At 36.5% G+C, this 15878-nt stretch overlaps 1 protein-coding gene across 5 annotated transcripts in view; it reads left to right on the top strand.

The window, feature by feature from the left end:
* LOC148947711 (calcium/calmodulin-dependent protein kinase kinase 2-like) overlaps window positions 1-15878 on the top strand; it is a 404349-nt gene that overhangs the window by 45495 nt on the left and 342976 nt on the right. For all 5 annotated transcript variants that reach the window (XR_016142386.1, XM_089096216.1, XM_089096214.1 and 2 more), the window contains exon 2: window positions 8319-8821. Coding sequence is in view for 4 of the 5 variants with exons in the window: in XM_089096216.1 (XP_088952342.1) it covers window positions 8327-8821 (495 nt within the window). In the remaining variant the exon portion in view is untranslated. The remainder of the gene's footprint in view (window positions 1-8318; window positions 8822-15878) is intronic.

Below are 15878 nucleotides of genomic sequence, written 5' to 3' on the forward strand. Positions count from 1 at the left end.
GACATTCCGCTTTTATATCTCGTGTTATGACGCCAGTGCTGGAAGTTTGTTTATGATATTCCCATTTATACCACTGGGACCACGTGTGCACTCTTCTACCTGATGAGGGGGGGGGGGTGTATATACCAGGATGTTAAAAATTAAAGATAGCCCGTTCCTTCCCTAAGTTTTTTTTACTAGGACATTTTTCTTCAAGCAATAACGTAAAAAACTTACTATTTAGCAAAGACGATACTCGGTTAAATTAAAAAAAAAACATTACAGAATACATAAATAAACAATGTACACGCATCGAACAAACATAAATTAAGAGGTGGAAAGAGGTTTTACTAAGGATGTCAGCAATGAATTGCTGCAGACGACAGTAGTGTACTGTAAATAAGCCTTCGGGTGGGTGATGATGAGTTTAATAAGCCTAGCTTTTTTGCCAGCTTTACCGTTAATATTAAAGTGCATATTCGCCTTGCACTTCCTTTAACTCCTGCGCCAATCTTAGTAGACTATATCTCGTAGTTGAACTACGCACTATTCCAACAGCCTCAGTTGCATGTGATTTGAAAATGACGTCTTAGCTAATCAAAGAGTACACCCGTTAAATTGCCATTATTGAAACCTTATACTGGAAAGTTACAACCATTGAACCATAAGAAAAAATAATTTTTTTTAGATCAGCAGCAGTGATATTCAATTCAATTTATTCAACTAAATTTATTAAATACTACAACAATTACATAAGTGCACTTAGGCGCTAGAGGTCCCAAGAAGCATAGCTTGTGGAGGACCTCGTATCAATCACAAAATCCACACAAAATAAATCAGGCAAGAAAAAAAATACAACAATAGCTCGAAAATGTAACCACAATACGAGAAAAAAAAACAATAAAAAAGACACAACTGCTACACAATAACCTTAGACTTAATTTTCTCCAAGCTGAAAATTTCCTGTAATTTATTTAAATTCCAATTATTATTTCATTTAAATTTATTTATTATTATTAAACCATTAGTAATAATATTAAACAACTGGGTTCTAATCTGAATCATTATTATAAGAGAAGAAAAAACAAACGAAAAAAACTAGATAAAGTAAAGCGGAAAAAAAATAGATAAAGCAAAATGAATAAACAAATAAAGAAAACAAAAATACTTCAAGCCTTAGAGAATATGTTTCTGCAAAGGGAAGAAGAATTTGTAAGAAGAAAAAAGTTCACTGGCAATAGAGTTCCAAAGAGCAATTGCTCTATAAATTGGTGACTTTGGAGCTGCTGAGGATACCCTTTTAGGCAGCTGGAATTGGTGAACTGAGTCCCGAAGCAAACTCTGGCACTTACGTGTTGATACTCGGTCGAAGTAGGATATGATGTTTGGTGGAAGCGAGAAATTGAAGGCTCGGTGAGCTAGTTTTAGGCTCTGCTTCATGATGACCCAAGGCATCTAGACCTGTATCACTGAAAAGATCAGTTGTAGGATGGAGTAGAGGAAGGCGAAAAGTTGCCTTCACCGCTCTATTCTGTGTTGTTCGGAATTGTCGAAGGGAAGAATGGTTAGTATTGCCCCATATAGTGCAGCAATAACAACGATAAGGAAGGACAAATGCATAGCAAAGAGAAAGCATTACATCTGGAGGAAGAAATTGATTGGCACGATGAAGCATAGACACTTGACGAGAAATTATAGAATGTTTATAGGAAACATGAGTTTTGAAAGAAAGAAAACAATCAACGTGCACATCAAGAAGTTTAACACAAGAGCACGGGGAATTATATCAGTACCATAAAAAACAGATTTTTGGGGACAGCATTTGGTATGGGGTTCGAAAATCAATATCCTACTCTTCGAGCTATTCAACAGCATCCCGTTCTGCTCATACCAATCACGTACATGGTTGGAGCGGGAGCTGAGTCTTAGCAACTGCAGAGGGCAGATCATTAGCAACCCCAGAAAAATTACTATCTTTTGCAAACAAAACAGTGGGGGAATCAAGGTTGGGAGATGGAGGAAGATCATTAATATAGATAAGAAAGAGGAGTGGTCCCAAAACTGAATCTTAGGGTATTCCTTTGGAAACCGAGGCTAGATCAGAATATTTCCCATCATACATATTTCCCAACACACAAACTATGATCTGTTAGACAGGTAAGATTTCAACCATTCAAAAGCAATTCCCCGAAATCCGAGTAGAGACTGTTTTTCGAGCAAGACAGAATGATCTACCATGATGAAAGCTTTATAAAAATCAAGAAACAGTCCTAGAACACAACGACCCTTGTCTATGTTAACATGTACGAATTCTGTAGCATCAACTAGAGCTAATGCAGTAGAGAATTTAGGTCAGAAGCCATACTGATGATCAGACAGAAGAGAACCGCTTCCAGTTGAAGCACCAGTAGACAGGAACGAAAAAACTCTTATGCACAACCTTTTCAAGTACTTTAGAGAAAGTTGGGAGAAATAATATAGGTCTATAATTTGACACTAAGCTGGGGTTACCATTCTTAAAAAGAGGGATTGCTTCTGCTATTTTAAACGAATCCTGGTAAAGACCATTTAAAATAGATAGATTAAAAAATATAGGTAAGAGGTTCAACAACATAAGAAGAAACAGACTTAAGGACACGGTTTGTTAATTAAAGCACATCAGCTGTGTTATTACTACTTAAAGAAGAAATAAAATCACAGATCTCTATGCTTGAACAAGGATTTAGAAAAATACTTCTCTCAGCTGGTGAGGAATTACTTGGTTTAGGGAAGGAAGGGGTCTTAACAGTTGATAGGACGATAAAAGTAAGAGATGAAGGCATTAGGTACAGCTGCTTTTTCAATAGTTGAACTATCTTCATTTTTGAAGGTGGTAGGCTGTCTCTTTGTTTGTTTCCTACAAGATAAAGCTTCATTAACTACACTCCAAACTTTCTGTAAATTATCTTTGCACTCCGAAATTTCCAACAGAAAAAATTCTTCTTAGCTAGTCTAATGGTTGATGTTTGGCATATGCATTCTTATAATGCTTGTACTTCGATAAATCATCAGGTTCAAGGCTTTTGCAAGCCAGCTTGAAAAGCTCTGACTTCTGCATTGTCGATTTCACAAGACTAGGAGACATCCAAGGCATCTTGGGTTTATATTTACTTGAAGATTTTACTAGTGGAAAATTTGTTTCAATTAGTGTTTGCAACCGACTCATTAATGAGGCTGATGCCCAATTAACATCTATAGAATTCATTACTGAACACCAATCACTAGCACTAAGATCAGACATAAGGTCATGAACATTGCTCTGACTATAAATCCTTGTATAAGACTTACCTTTGGCATCCTCTCGGCTCAGTATTTTTATTTTGGGATCAGAACAATAAATTGGAAAATTGTCAAAAAGATCTGGAAATCAATACCAGAGGAAAATTTAATATCATTTTTAGAAGACAGAACAATGTTGTCGATCAGTGTTGCAGAAGATCTGACCAGATCAACACGAGTAAAAATGCAACGAAGAAGGCCAGAGGAAGAAATAGATTTAAAAAAACGGTCAGACTCATCATCACACCCAATTTTCAATAAATTGCAGTTACAGTCTCCAAGCATAAAAACCTTTCTTGAAGCAAGCTTATCAACTGAGCAAAGTTCATCAATTAATTCAGAAAATTTTCCTATTGGGAAAGGTGGATGCTTATAAAATAAACAAATAGCATCAAAACTTACTCTATCACATGACAGGTCAACAACCAAAGCATACATACTTCTATTATTTACAACTGGACCAAAAATCTTCTCAAGGTCTGAACGTCTCAAAACATTAAGATTACTTCTGACAAAAAGGGATTTACCACCAGAGCTCTTAGTTAGAGATCTAGTTGAGCGGTATGCAGTAAAACCTGGTATGTCATACACAGATTTATCACCACTTGAAGACAGCCAGGTCTCTGTGAGACCTAATACATCATAAGGGCAATTTACACCACCAATATATTGCAGAACGTTATCCCATTTGTACCTTAAACCTTGCACATTCAAAGTAAACACATTAAAGTCTCTGACAGAAGACATAGAGGGATGCACTTTTTCAAAATAATGTTGATAAGATTGTAACAACAGTCAGAATGATGAAGAAATTTTAATAGAGGATCATTTTCACTATCATCACTAGCAACAAAAGGTGAATCAAAGCACACTGAATCAAGAAGAGAAAGTTTAGCTCGAAAAGAAAAAGAATGTGGAGAATAATCTATTTCCATTATCCAATATTAGGAAAAGTGGCGAAACAGATAAAGCTATATTAGTATGGACAGGAAGAATAAGGTATGTAAAATAAGTTAAAAAACCAATCAACGGCATGTAATAATTTTGATGACAAGGGAAAAAGCACAAGCCAAAGAAAAAAAAACAAGAATGGGCAAAAAAAAATAACCAAGCAGATGAAATTTTGTTGTAAAGAGAAGAGTTATGTTAAGCAGCACTAGTTATTCTGAAACAATACTGGCAAAAGATTCGTCCAAAGCAGGAAGGGCATTAATGTCACTAATGGATTAGATTTTGAGTATCCTACTTCCAGTTTTGACGAAAATATCACCATTCACAGTCCATGCACTATTCCTGCCACAATGGGTTTTAGCTTATGAAAGTAAGGTAAGTCTTGGTTTAGTCAAAGGCTCTTTCAGGTCCTTTTTATTTTTGAGAAACAAGAATCGTACTCTCAGGTTGCAGAACTCAATTATAACTGGTCGATTTTTGTTACCAACTCGTTTTCCAATACGTTTCACAAACACAATGTCACTGTTCAAAAGACTAAGGCCATGTAACTTATCTTGGCAAAGTGACAAAAACTTAGGTTCAGTGTTGTCAAATGTAGTATCCTCAGGTAATCCAAACACAACGAGTTGATTTTTTAATTCTTGCTGCTTAAGTTGATCAGTTTGAGCAGCAACATGATCAGCAAGCTTTTTTTCAATGTCTGCAATTTTACCAGAAAACTCCATTTCTTGAAGCTGTGCGCTGACCATCTGTTTAATGTCTTCTTGGATGGAGCTTACGTCAGGTCTTTTACTGCCAAATCAACTTTGTTACCTTTCATAGGAAGAGCAAGGGATTGAATTTGTGACTGAATATTCTTTGTAACAGTATTAACCAGGGATTTAAAGACATTTTCTTCAATGGACTTCGCCGTCTTCTTCAAATGAGTAATATATGTCTGAATCTCAGCCGTAGCAACAGCAGTGCTGTAGCAAATGTCCTCTTATTTTTCTTCGTCGTTATTGAGTCACCGGAATACATAGAGAGCTGTTTAAGAACTCATAAAAGCTAGTTCTTATGTCTCATCTTTATTTTATATATAAAAATCGATAAGGCCGTCGTAAAGTGCCACATGGTACACTTAAAGAGCAATTTGGGTGACATTTTTGGAATGGGGAGGCTGGGCCAGACAAATGGACATCATTGAGAGCTAATTATGGGTTCATTTATAAACTAATTTTATGCTTAATTGCTCTTTATAAATTTTGCTGACTTATATCGTCAATTGCTGACTTAATAAGGCAATCATAAAGTGCCACACGACACCCAAAAAATGCACTTCGGGTAGTTTTTTCATTAAAAAAAAAAAGAAAAATTAACGAAAAAGGGTTTTGCCCTAATATTTTGTTTGTCTTCAAATTATTTGGGAGGCAACTGCCTCCTCCAATCTTAGTGTAATTCAATAACGGTATGGTAAAGTTAAACATCTAACGCAAATTCTTTTATCATTTGTTTTTTCAATGTAAAACATATTTTTGGAATCCTTTTTTCAAATTTCCAGAAACTACTAATATGGATAGATACATTTTACAAGAAACTGTAATTTATTAAAATATCCTTTATGCACATTTAAACTCAGTGTATAAGGCTGTGTTAGGATTACAATTAATTATTAATTATGTTCATATCTAAAAAAGAAAAAAATAAATCTCAAAAAATTCGGAGAAAAAATGTCTTGAAAATACAACTTAAAGGCTGAATTTAACGTAAATGGAACTAAACCCTGTTCTATGATGCGAAATCGTGATAACAACGAAAAGAGTTATTAAGGTCGTCTTTTTATTTTAAAAATGTCCTTTTTGCTGAATAAATAAAAAAATGTTTTTTTTTTAGCTGAAAGTAAGGAGCGAAATTGAAACTTAAAATGAGGAAAAATTATACCGTATATGAAAGGGATTCTCCCCTCCTCAACACCTTGCTCTTTACGCTAAAGTTTTTTTTTATTATTTTAGAAAATAAACTTGTGAGACAGAGAGAGTAAGTTTTGATGTTGCTCCTTACTTTCAGTTGACATTTTTTTTTTAATTTAGTTTCTGATCGTTGTTTTAAGTAATGCTGGGAAATCCAGTGCCCCCTTCATAGCAATGCCCCTTCCCCCATCAAAACTTCCACCAAGGAAAGATCCTCCCACGTAACCCCCGATCCCCCCCCCCCCCAAACCACTAGAAACCCCTGAAAACTTCTGTATACTTCCCAATAACCAATACTATAGGGGAAAAAATGAGTGTGGGAGAGGGCGTGGTTGCCCTCCATTTTTTTGTCATTTAAAAAGGGCACTAGAACTTTTAATTTTCGTTCGAATGAGACCTCCCGCAATATTCTAGGACCAGTGGGACGATACGATCATCCCTGGAAAAAAAATAGCAAATAAACACCATCCGTGATCTTTCTTCTGGCAGAAAAAATACAAAATTCCACTTTTTTGCAGATAGGAGCTTGAAACTTCTATAGTAGGGTCTTCTAATACACTGAATCTGATGGTGTGATTTTCGTTAAAGTTTTATGACTTTTAGGGGGTGTTTCTCCCTTTTTCGAAAATAAGGCAAATTTTTTCAGCCTCGTAACTTTTGATCGGACTAAACTTGATAAAACTTTTATATTTGAAATCAGCATAAAAATCTGATTCTTTTGATGTATCTGCATTAAAATTGTAAAAATCTGATTCTTTTGATGTATCTGTATTAAAATTGATGTATGGTAAAGCGATGAAAGTTCTCCCGGCAATTGAGAAAAAACTTTCATCGCTTTACCATACATCCCGAAACTTGGCGATAAACTTGGAAAATGTTTTAAAAAACATAATCTCTCTGTTTCTTTCAAAACCGAACAAAAAGTTGAACACTTTTTCAACTCAGGAAATAATAAAACTGACCCTGTACTGGTAGTGGTGTCTACAGAATCCCGTGTTCTTGTGGGAAATTTTACATTGGTAGGACCCATCAACAACTAGGTTAATGTTTGCATGAGCACAAAATTTCAATACATAAGTCCCTGAGATTAAAAAATAACAATGACAACTTTGAATCGGCATTCGATTCACATATTTTCGTAAATCCAACCCATCTGGTTCTTTTTGACGAGGCAACCTTAATATCAACTGTAAATGAAGTACCACAAACTTTTAAAGAGGTACTTGAGATAAAAAAAAAGACATGAACCAAAATTTAGCAATAAATAGAAATACTAGAGATATTGCATTAAGCCCAATTTACGACAGTTTAATTTTGAAGGACTCAATCAGTATTTTCACCCGGTATAACTTAAAAGAACTTATTTGCATATCTAATGAAAACCGAAACTTTAGACCATCTAAAACTATCGCAAGGCAAAGGATTCTTGCTCAATCATCTTGGTAAACTCTTTTTAAATGATTCTTGCCTGTTTTCGATTTAGTGTTTGTCCTGTCTGGGTCGGGTAAACTTCGAAAGTTTAGAATTTTCGTTTTTTTTTTCTTTTTCTTCTTTTTTGTTTGTCACTGAGGATGACTTGGTGGAGGTCCTTGTCAAAATATTTGTTTATTTCTTCTTATTCATGGTTCGCCACTGGCTGACAAAATCCTCGTTTTTTCACCCATTTTGATTTTTTTTCATTTTGTTAGTTTCTTTCCTCTCTGAGTTTCATTTGTCATGTATAGCCAATGTGGTCTAAGAATGTGTTTACGTACAGTTCGTTACCACGAACTGTTTGATAACCTAAGCGTAATTCTTGAATGTTTTTCCCATAACCGAAAAATCCTGATTTCTCGATTTGTGAAAATTAAAAAAAAACTTCGAAAAGAAAAAAGTCATACACTTTTTACAGCATTAGTCTCAAACTTGAGTGTTTATATTTTATTGCTTTCCTTTTTCATTTTCATTGTCAGCCTTGGGCTATATTTCAAACAAATTAGCAAAAATATTTTCTTCTTAGCTAGAACCTGTCAGTAATGGCTGGTCACAAAAAAAAATATATATATATATAATACAATTTAAGATATTGTCAATGACCCTACGCGCTTCATTAATATTCAGTAAATGAGTCGTCTTTTTAAGGTTTTTCAATGCCGACTCGGAGCCGCGCGCAAGTACCAAATTTGGGCTGGAGCCATCAACATAGTTCCTCATCACAGTTTCACTCGGATAGTACGGGAATGCAAACTGTTGACCTCCTTCATCATATTCAGAATGACAGCGGTGTGATAGAATGTGTAAAAAAGTGCTTACAGAGCACACTAAGCAAGTGCCTAGAAAAAATGAGTGAAAATGGGAATGAATGTGTTTGCGCTGCCACACAATTGGTACAAAAAATTGAGAAGCTAAAATTAGACTGCACAAAACCGGTGACTCATTGTGATTTAGTGAAGCAAAGTGATTTAGAAGTGACAAAGGGTGCGCGCCCGCTTTTTCCAAACTTGCCATATTCGCCGTATAATTCCCCATGTTCCAGTCCCAGGTTAAAACGAAAACCTTTGAGGGAAAGTCAGAGGGTTAGCAAAGAAGTAGTTGGAGATTATGTACAGCTTAACCAGTACCTTCTTAAAGAGCCTATTGGTCAGGTAAAACATTATTTTTTTTAAATCTTGAATAGTTATGTCTATAGTGAGCCGGGTAAGAGATATGCGTCTGCAGCAAAATAAATTTTGAGCATTTATTAGTGCAAAACGAGATGCAGTTTGTAAAGGTGAAGGGATGCCGTGTTCTATGCATCAAGTCTCAAAATTGTGACGAGATTTCTTTTAAAAACTAATTGGGTGATAATTTTAAAGTTGAATATTTGGTATTTATAATATTGCTAAGGAATAGACTGGAGATAGTTCAGTGCGCCAAGTTTGTGAGTGTGAATTTTAAATCGATGCGAAAGAGGCGAGGATACTTGTTAAGAATGCAGTAAGCACGCGAAGAACCGCATCTAGAACGTAATGAAATCCTAATGAAAGTGGGTTTCCGCTGCCTCGTGATGTATTGCTCACTCCATGAAAAATGTTTAAACTTTAGTTGGTACTTATCGCTTAGCTGGAACGCACGCGAGAAGTGAAGTTTGGTTAATGCTAATGAAATAAAACAAAACACGATGAAAATATAGTAGTTCAGAAACAAATTTGGGTACATGGTCAATATATACCAAATCATATTATTGAGTTTCAAATAAAGTGAATACACCATTCGATGCCTTTTTTTATGCTGATTTCGAATATAATAAGCATTTCTATCGGAAATGAATTTCAGCCCCCCCCCCTATATAGGCTATACCTAACCTAACCCTGAATTGGCATATATAGGGGGGCTGAAATTCATTTCCGATAGAAATGCTTATTATATTCGTAATCAGCATAAAAAAAGGCATCAAATGGTGTATTCACTTTAGTCCTAGGCCTAACACAATAATATGATTTGGTATATATTGACCGGGTACATTTTTGGCAGTTCATATTATTGACTTAGGAATAAAGTAAACATACCACTCGATGCCTTTTTTTGTGCTTGATAAACCGTAGCATACATTAACCTGACCTAACCGAACCTAGGTACCTTTTAGTTTCCCTAAACCCCAAAAAACTAAAGTTTAAATGTAGTTCCCGTAGTGAGAAACCATTTGTAATGCCTATCTTTATACAGCGTCTCGTATAAGTACCGGGTAATGGCTATCTCAGCTTCGGTCGCGTGTGTTCCAGCTAACCGATAAGTACCCTTTAGTTTTTTGGGGTTGAAGGAGCAAAAAAGGTACCTAGGTTAGGTTAGGTATTTAATATATGCTCTGCTTAACCCCCCCCCCCCTATTGTGTAAATATATAGCCCAGTTTGTTTTTAAACTGTTATATTTTTATCATACTTTGTTTTATTTCATTAGCGTCAACGAAACTTAACATATCGCGTGTTTACTGGATTATCAATAAGTACCGAGGCGAGATTTTTCTAAATTGAATTGTTAGTGATTCTATTCAGCATAAGACTGGAAGGCACAAATTATATTCCGGGGGAGGCTGTGAATTTCCTATTGCTGGTGTGCCTCTGCCAGTACATTTTTCCCTGACTCCTTTGCCTCTAAGCCTATCTTTAACCCCCTCCCCTTCTTGTAAACAAAATGGGTTATATGCTGTTTGCTATATTCGATACTGTTGTATTACCAGTAACAGACGCGTGATATTGTACAACGAACATGCTAAAGAAACTAGTCAAACAGGTTTCTTTCAACAAACAATTCCTATGTTGAGGATTGCAAACAGTGATTTATCGCTGCGTTTCCAATATTTAAACTTTTGTTTTTGGGGGTTTAGGGGCAAAAAAGGTGCCTAGGTTAGGTTAGGTTACGTATTTAATATATGCTATGGTTTACCCCCCCCCCTTACCCCCTAAAGTGCAAATATATAGCCGAAATTTGTTAAACTATAAAATTTTTTATCCTATTTTGTTTTATTTCATTAGCATTAACCAAACTTCACTTCCCGCGTGTGTTACAGATAATACAACAGTACCATATATTCAATAAGGTTATCCGGACAGGAATATTTTTCTGGGAAGGGCGTAAATTCATCAAAATACTGAAAACTGTCAAAATACATGAAAATCGTACTCACATCTTGACACAATCATGAATATTGACTGTGAGATTCTAGGGGACGCTCAAGACCTGGGGCTCCTACCCCGAGTATGACCCCTTCTGTGCTACGCTAGCTTCCAAAATAAAGTATTTGTAATTTTGATCATGTTTTACAGCACAAAATCTTGTCCCTATGGCTTATACAGAAATGTATAATTTGTGTCCCATTATTTAGTTACTAGCCAAACAGCCTATCAAACGACATGCATAAAAAAGAAAAAAAAACACACTATATTATGTATCAGAAAAAAAGTTTGTCCCCGTCCCTCAAAACTCTAAGTCCCATTACCCCTCCCCCTATAAAAAAATCTTAGAAGGTCCAACTCGACACCCAATTTGTGAGCCAAAGCAAGGCATATTTACCAAACTATGTACTAAATTATCACGTTTTAGTGAAACCTACTGACTGCATAAAATCTCTATGATAATAAATAGTCGCTCGCCTCTAGGCGAAAAAACGCTCGCTTTATTGTGAGTATCCGAGCACCAACTGACTGATCAGATTCAGTACCCGTTCTCCGACAAAACTGTTACCCGTTCTCGTATTCTCATGTTAGTATCACATCTTCAGGCCATAGTTTTCAGATATTAGCTATTAGCTGGCCTGTGTTTACCGGAACTAACAGTTTTATTGTACACAGAAATAGAACACCAACAAATTGTTATTAACCCTAATAGCATATTTGCACAAAATGACATAAAATTAAAAATCTTTCGGTTTTTCTAGGGGGTGGAGGGTTCACTTCGCCAAATAATGAACAGCCTTCCTAAACCCTCTCTCTTTGCGCTACAGTCTTAAAGTTCTTAAAAAATGTTTCTCACTCAAGTTTAGCGGGCCTTGTGCTTCATCAGGCTTCCTTAAGGGATTATGACAAAAAGTGAGGCTTTAGCACAAAGAGCGAGGGTTGAGGAAGGGGCGGTCCCCCTCATATACAGAATAATTTCTGTTCGTTTTAAGTTTTAATGTTGTTAATTATTTTCAGTTGAAAAAACTTTTTCATTTAATTTTTAGCCTTTTTTCAAATCATACAAGGCAATCTTCTTCCCGTGTAAAATTTCCTCTGGGAAATTCCCCCGGGAAACTTTCCTTCCCTTAGAAAATCGTCCCAAGCAGAAATCCTCCCCCCCCCAAAAAAAAACGAAAATTGTTTATTTCCTAATAACAAATACTATATATAAGCAATAAGCAAAATGTATAACTTACAGTCCTTTCCCCAGAAACTGTGGGGGGTCATGTATTCCCCAGAGGTAGGATTATTGGACCTTTCAACTATACTGAATCAAATAGTGTTCTCAAAATTTTGATCAGATGTCTTTGGGGGAAAAGGGGAGTGGGGGTGGGGGCTAGTTGCCCTCCAATCATTTTGGTCACTTAAAAAGAGCACTAGAAATTTCAATTTTTGGGTCATACGAGCCATCTCCTGATATTTTAGGACTATTGGTTTCCTTACGATCGCCCCCGATAAAAAAAATTTTCAAACACCTTTGGTCCTCAGTTTTATAGATTATGAGCAAGCGTTCGATTCTGTTGATAGAGGAGCTTTAGTAAAGGTTTTATCCTTGTATGGTATACCAGACAAATACATTAAAATGATTAGTGCTATGTAGGAGAATAACACTGCTGCGGATTAGGTAGGCAATGAAGTTAGCAGCTGGTTTTATATTGAATTAGGAGTTAAGCAGGGTTGTGTTTTAAACACCCTCTATATGAATTATTTTCATGGACTTTGTTTTAAGGAGCACAGAAAAGGCAATGGGAAGCGACCGAATCAATTGGGGAGGTAAACGTCTCATGAACTTGGATTATGCTGATGATTTAAGCATCCTAGATGAAAGTGTGAGCAAAATGAATGAAGTTTTAGAGGTTTTGCGAGTTCAGGGTGCTAATATTGGTTTGAAAATTAATGTTAGGAAGACTAAGTCACTAATGCTAGGAATAAGTGAAGATGAAAAGGTGACGTTGGGTAATGAAAAGATTGATCAGGTGGGCAGCTTCACTTACCTTGGTAGTATTATTAGTAAATATGGTGGGATCAGTGAAGATGTTAAAAATAGAATAGCCAAGGCTCAGGGTGTTTTTTCACAGTTAAAAAAAGTCTGGAAGAATAGGAAGATAAGTCTGCAAACCAAGATTAGAATATTAGAAGCTACAGTGATGACAGTGGTCAAATATGGCTCTGAAGCATGGACGCTCCGAAAAGCGGATGAAGATTTGCTAGATGTTTTCCAGAGAAATTGCTTAAGGATTGTTCTGGGTACCCGGCTGACTGACCGTATTTCAAACAATAGGCTATACGAAAAATGTGGTTCAATACCGCTTTCTAGGTCTACAATGAAAGAAATGTTGAGGTGGTTAGGGCATGTTGTGCGGATGAAGGATGACAGATTGCCGAAGATTGTTCTTTTCGGCCAACCATCTAGGGCTAAACGGAAAGCAGGTCGTCCCCGTCTGTTGCGGGGGGACGTCATAAAGAAAGATTTAAATGAAATTGAAAGTTCGTGGGCGGGTGTAAAAAAGAAGGCTTTGAATAGATTGGGGTGGAGGAGGAGCGTGCGTAGCTGTGTTGGCCTCAGGCGGCTTGGTGCTGCGATGAGTTGTTAGTAGTAGTAGTAGTAATATATCGATTGTTATCAAGATTCTGTTTTTTAGAGTTTTGGTTACTATTGGGCCGAGTCACTTCTTACTTACAGTTTGTTACCACGACACTTTGAAAAAAAGATCCTAATCCAAGGGCGGATCCAGGATTTTTTAGGGGGGGGGGAATAGGTTGATCTGATAAACGTGCGTTAGAGCAAGTTTAATTAACCCAAACTTGCATTAGTTAAGTAAATTATACTACTTTAGACTACGTTAGGGGGGGCCTCCCTTGCCCCTCCCCTGGATCCGCCACTGTGCTAATTTTAGTAATTTTCACAGTAATCCGTGTAACCAGGGTCAGCTCATCCATTTAGGTGAACTAGGTGACCGTCTAGGGCGCTAGGTTTCGATGGGTGCCTGGACGGTGGGCACGGGTAGACCCCTTTTGCCAATATAAGCAGGTTGCGGAAAGAGGAAGACTGTATTTTTTTTAGAAAAGTAAAAATAATTGCAAAAAAGACTTTAATGAGAATTGATTTGTGTAATTTCAAATTTACCCTGAAACCAGACTGTTGATAATGTCCTGCTCTGTTCTTAGTTATTTTTCGTTACAAAGCTAAACTAAATGCCTAATTACTAAAGCTTGAAGCTTTTCTCACGTACCGGTTTTTCTTATCCCTCCATTTCTGCTATTACTTGTCAGGTTGTGCGCTGGTGTCCAATCTTCTCGTCATGTTTGGAATTCGTTTTTTAAGCAACTCGTCAAGGCCATCGCCATGATAGTTTACCCATTCCCCGTATGGGCTTAACACTATGAAATTAAATTTAAAAAATGAGTTTTTCAACTGAAACTAAAGAGCAACATGAAAACTCAGAACGAACAAAAATTTTTACGTATATGTGATGAGGTTGCTCCCTCCTCAATAGCTCATTCTTTACGCTAAAGTTTAACTTTTTTCCCTATTATTCTAGAATGACTCCTGAAGCACAAGGGCCGTATAATTACAATAACAAGCTTTTTTAAATGTTCAAAAAAATCTTTTGCGTAAAGAGCGAGGTATTGAGGAGGGGGCAACCCTCCTCATATCCGAAAAAAATTCTGTTTGTTTTAAGTTTTAAAGTTGCTGCTTACTTTCAGTTGATTTTTTTTTGTATATATATAATTTCTGATAGTTTTTAAATAATTTCTGATTGTTTTTTAAATAATTTTGGGAAGTCTGATTCCTCCTCATGGAAGTCTGGTTCCTCCTCATGAAAAAATTCCTTCTCCCCCCCCCCAAAAAAAAATTCCTCAATGGAAGGATCCTTCCTCGTGCCCCCCCCCCCCAGAAAAGTCCCCTTACAGAAAAATCCCTCCAGAAAAATGTTTGTATGCTTCCCAATAACCAATACTATATATAAACAATAGCCTTGCGAAGTTCATACCTTGCAGCACTTTCCCCAAGGACTGGGGGGGGGGTCAAGTCATCCTCAAAGACATAGCTATTAGATCTTTCGACTATGATGAACAAACTGGCTATCTCGAAATTTTCATCGACTGACTTTGGGAAAAAGGGCGCGTGGGAGGGGGGCAAGCTGCCCGTTGATATTTTTGGTCACTTAAAGAGGGCACTAGAACTCTTGATTTCCGATCAAATGATCCCTCTCCCAATTTTCTAGGTTCAACACGATTACCCCTAGGGGAAAAACAATAAATAAACACGCATCTGTGATACTTCTTCTGGCAAAAAACACAAAATTCCACATTGTTGTACATAGGAGCTTAAAACCTCATCAGCAGGGTTCTCTGATACACTGAATCCGATGGTGGGATTTTCATTAAGATTACTTCATGTTTTGGGGCTGTTTCTCCCCTTTTTTCAAAAACAGGGCAAATTTTCTCAGGCTTGTAACTTTTGATGGGTAGCATGAAACTTGCGAGATTCCGGTTTTTAGGGTTTCGGTTACTATTGAGCCTCATCGCTCCTTACTTTGCGTCGGGGCAAAATGTTACCGTACGTGTTGTTTTATCAAAATCTGTTTAGATGACTCCTAGGTCTTTTTAAAGGTTTATCAGGCGGTAGTTTCTCTTGCTGAAAGTGCAATTACAAAATCATTTCTGATGCAAAGTCTACTTACAAGGTAGGCTACTGTATGTTAAATATAGTTTATTTTCTGAACTCGGGGTTTCAACCTGCTGCCGAATATTTTACCGCGAGATCCGGGATTCTTTAAATTTAATCCAAAGGGCAACAGGAGTACCCAAATTCAGTTTTGCATGATTATATTAAAATGTTATGTTAACACAATGTTCTTGGTGAACGATTAAGGTTTTACGTTTAAAAATAAACATGATCCAACTGGAAGAAATAATAATATCTTAAAAGTAAAACCTCCTCGGTCCTATATTTTAAATAGTAAATATATTTTATATTTCAATTTCCTTACGTCTAAATAT

This window comes from Artemia sp. Qi Xiang Cuo, chromosome 10 (assembly GCF_049724085.1).
Source record: "Artemia sp. Qi Xiang Cuo chromosome 10, ASM4972408v1, whole genome shotgun sequence".
Taxonomy (NCBI): domain Eukaryota; kingdom Metazoa; phylum Arthropoda; class Branchiopoda; order Anostraca; family Artemiidae; genus Artemia; species Artemia sp. Qi Xiang Cuo.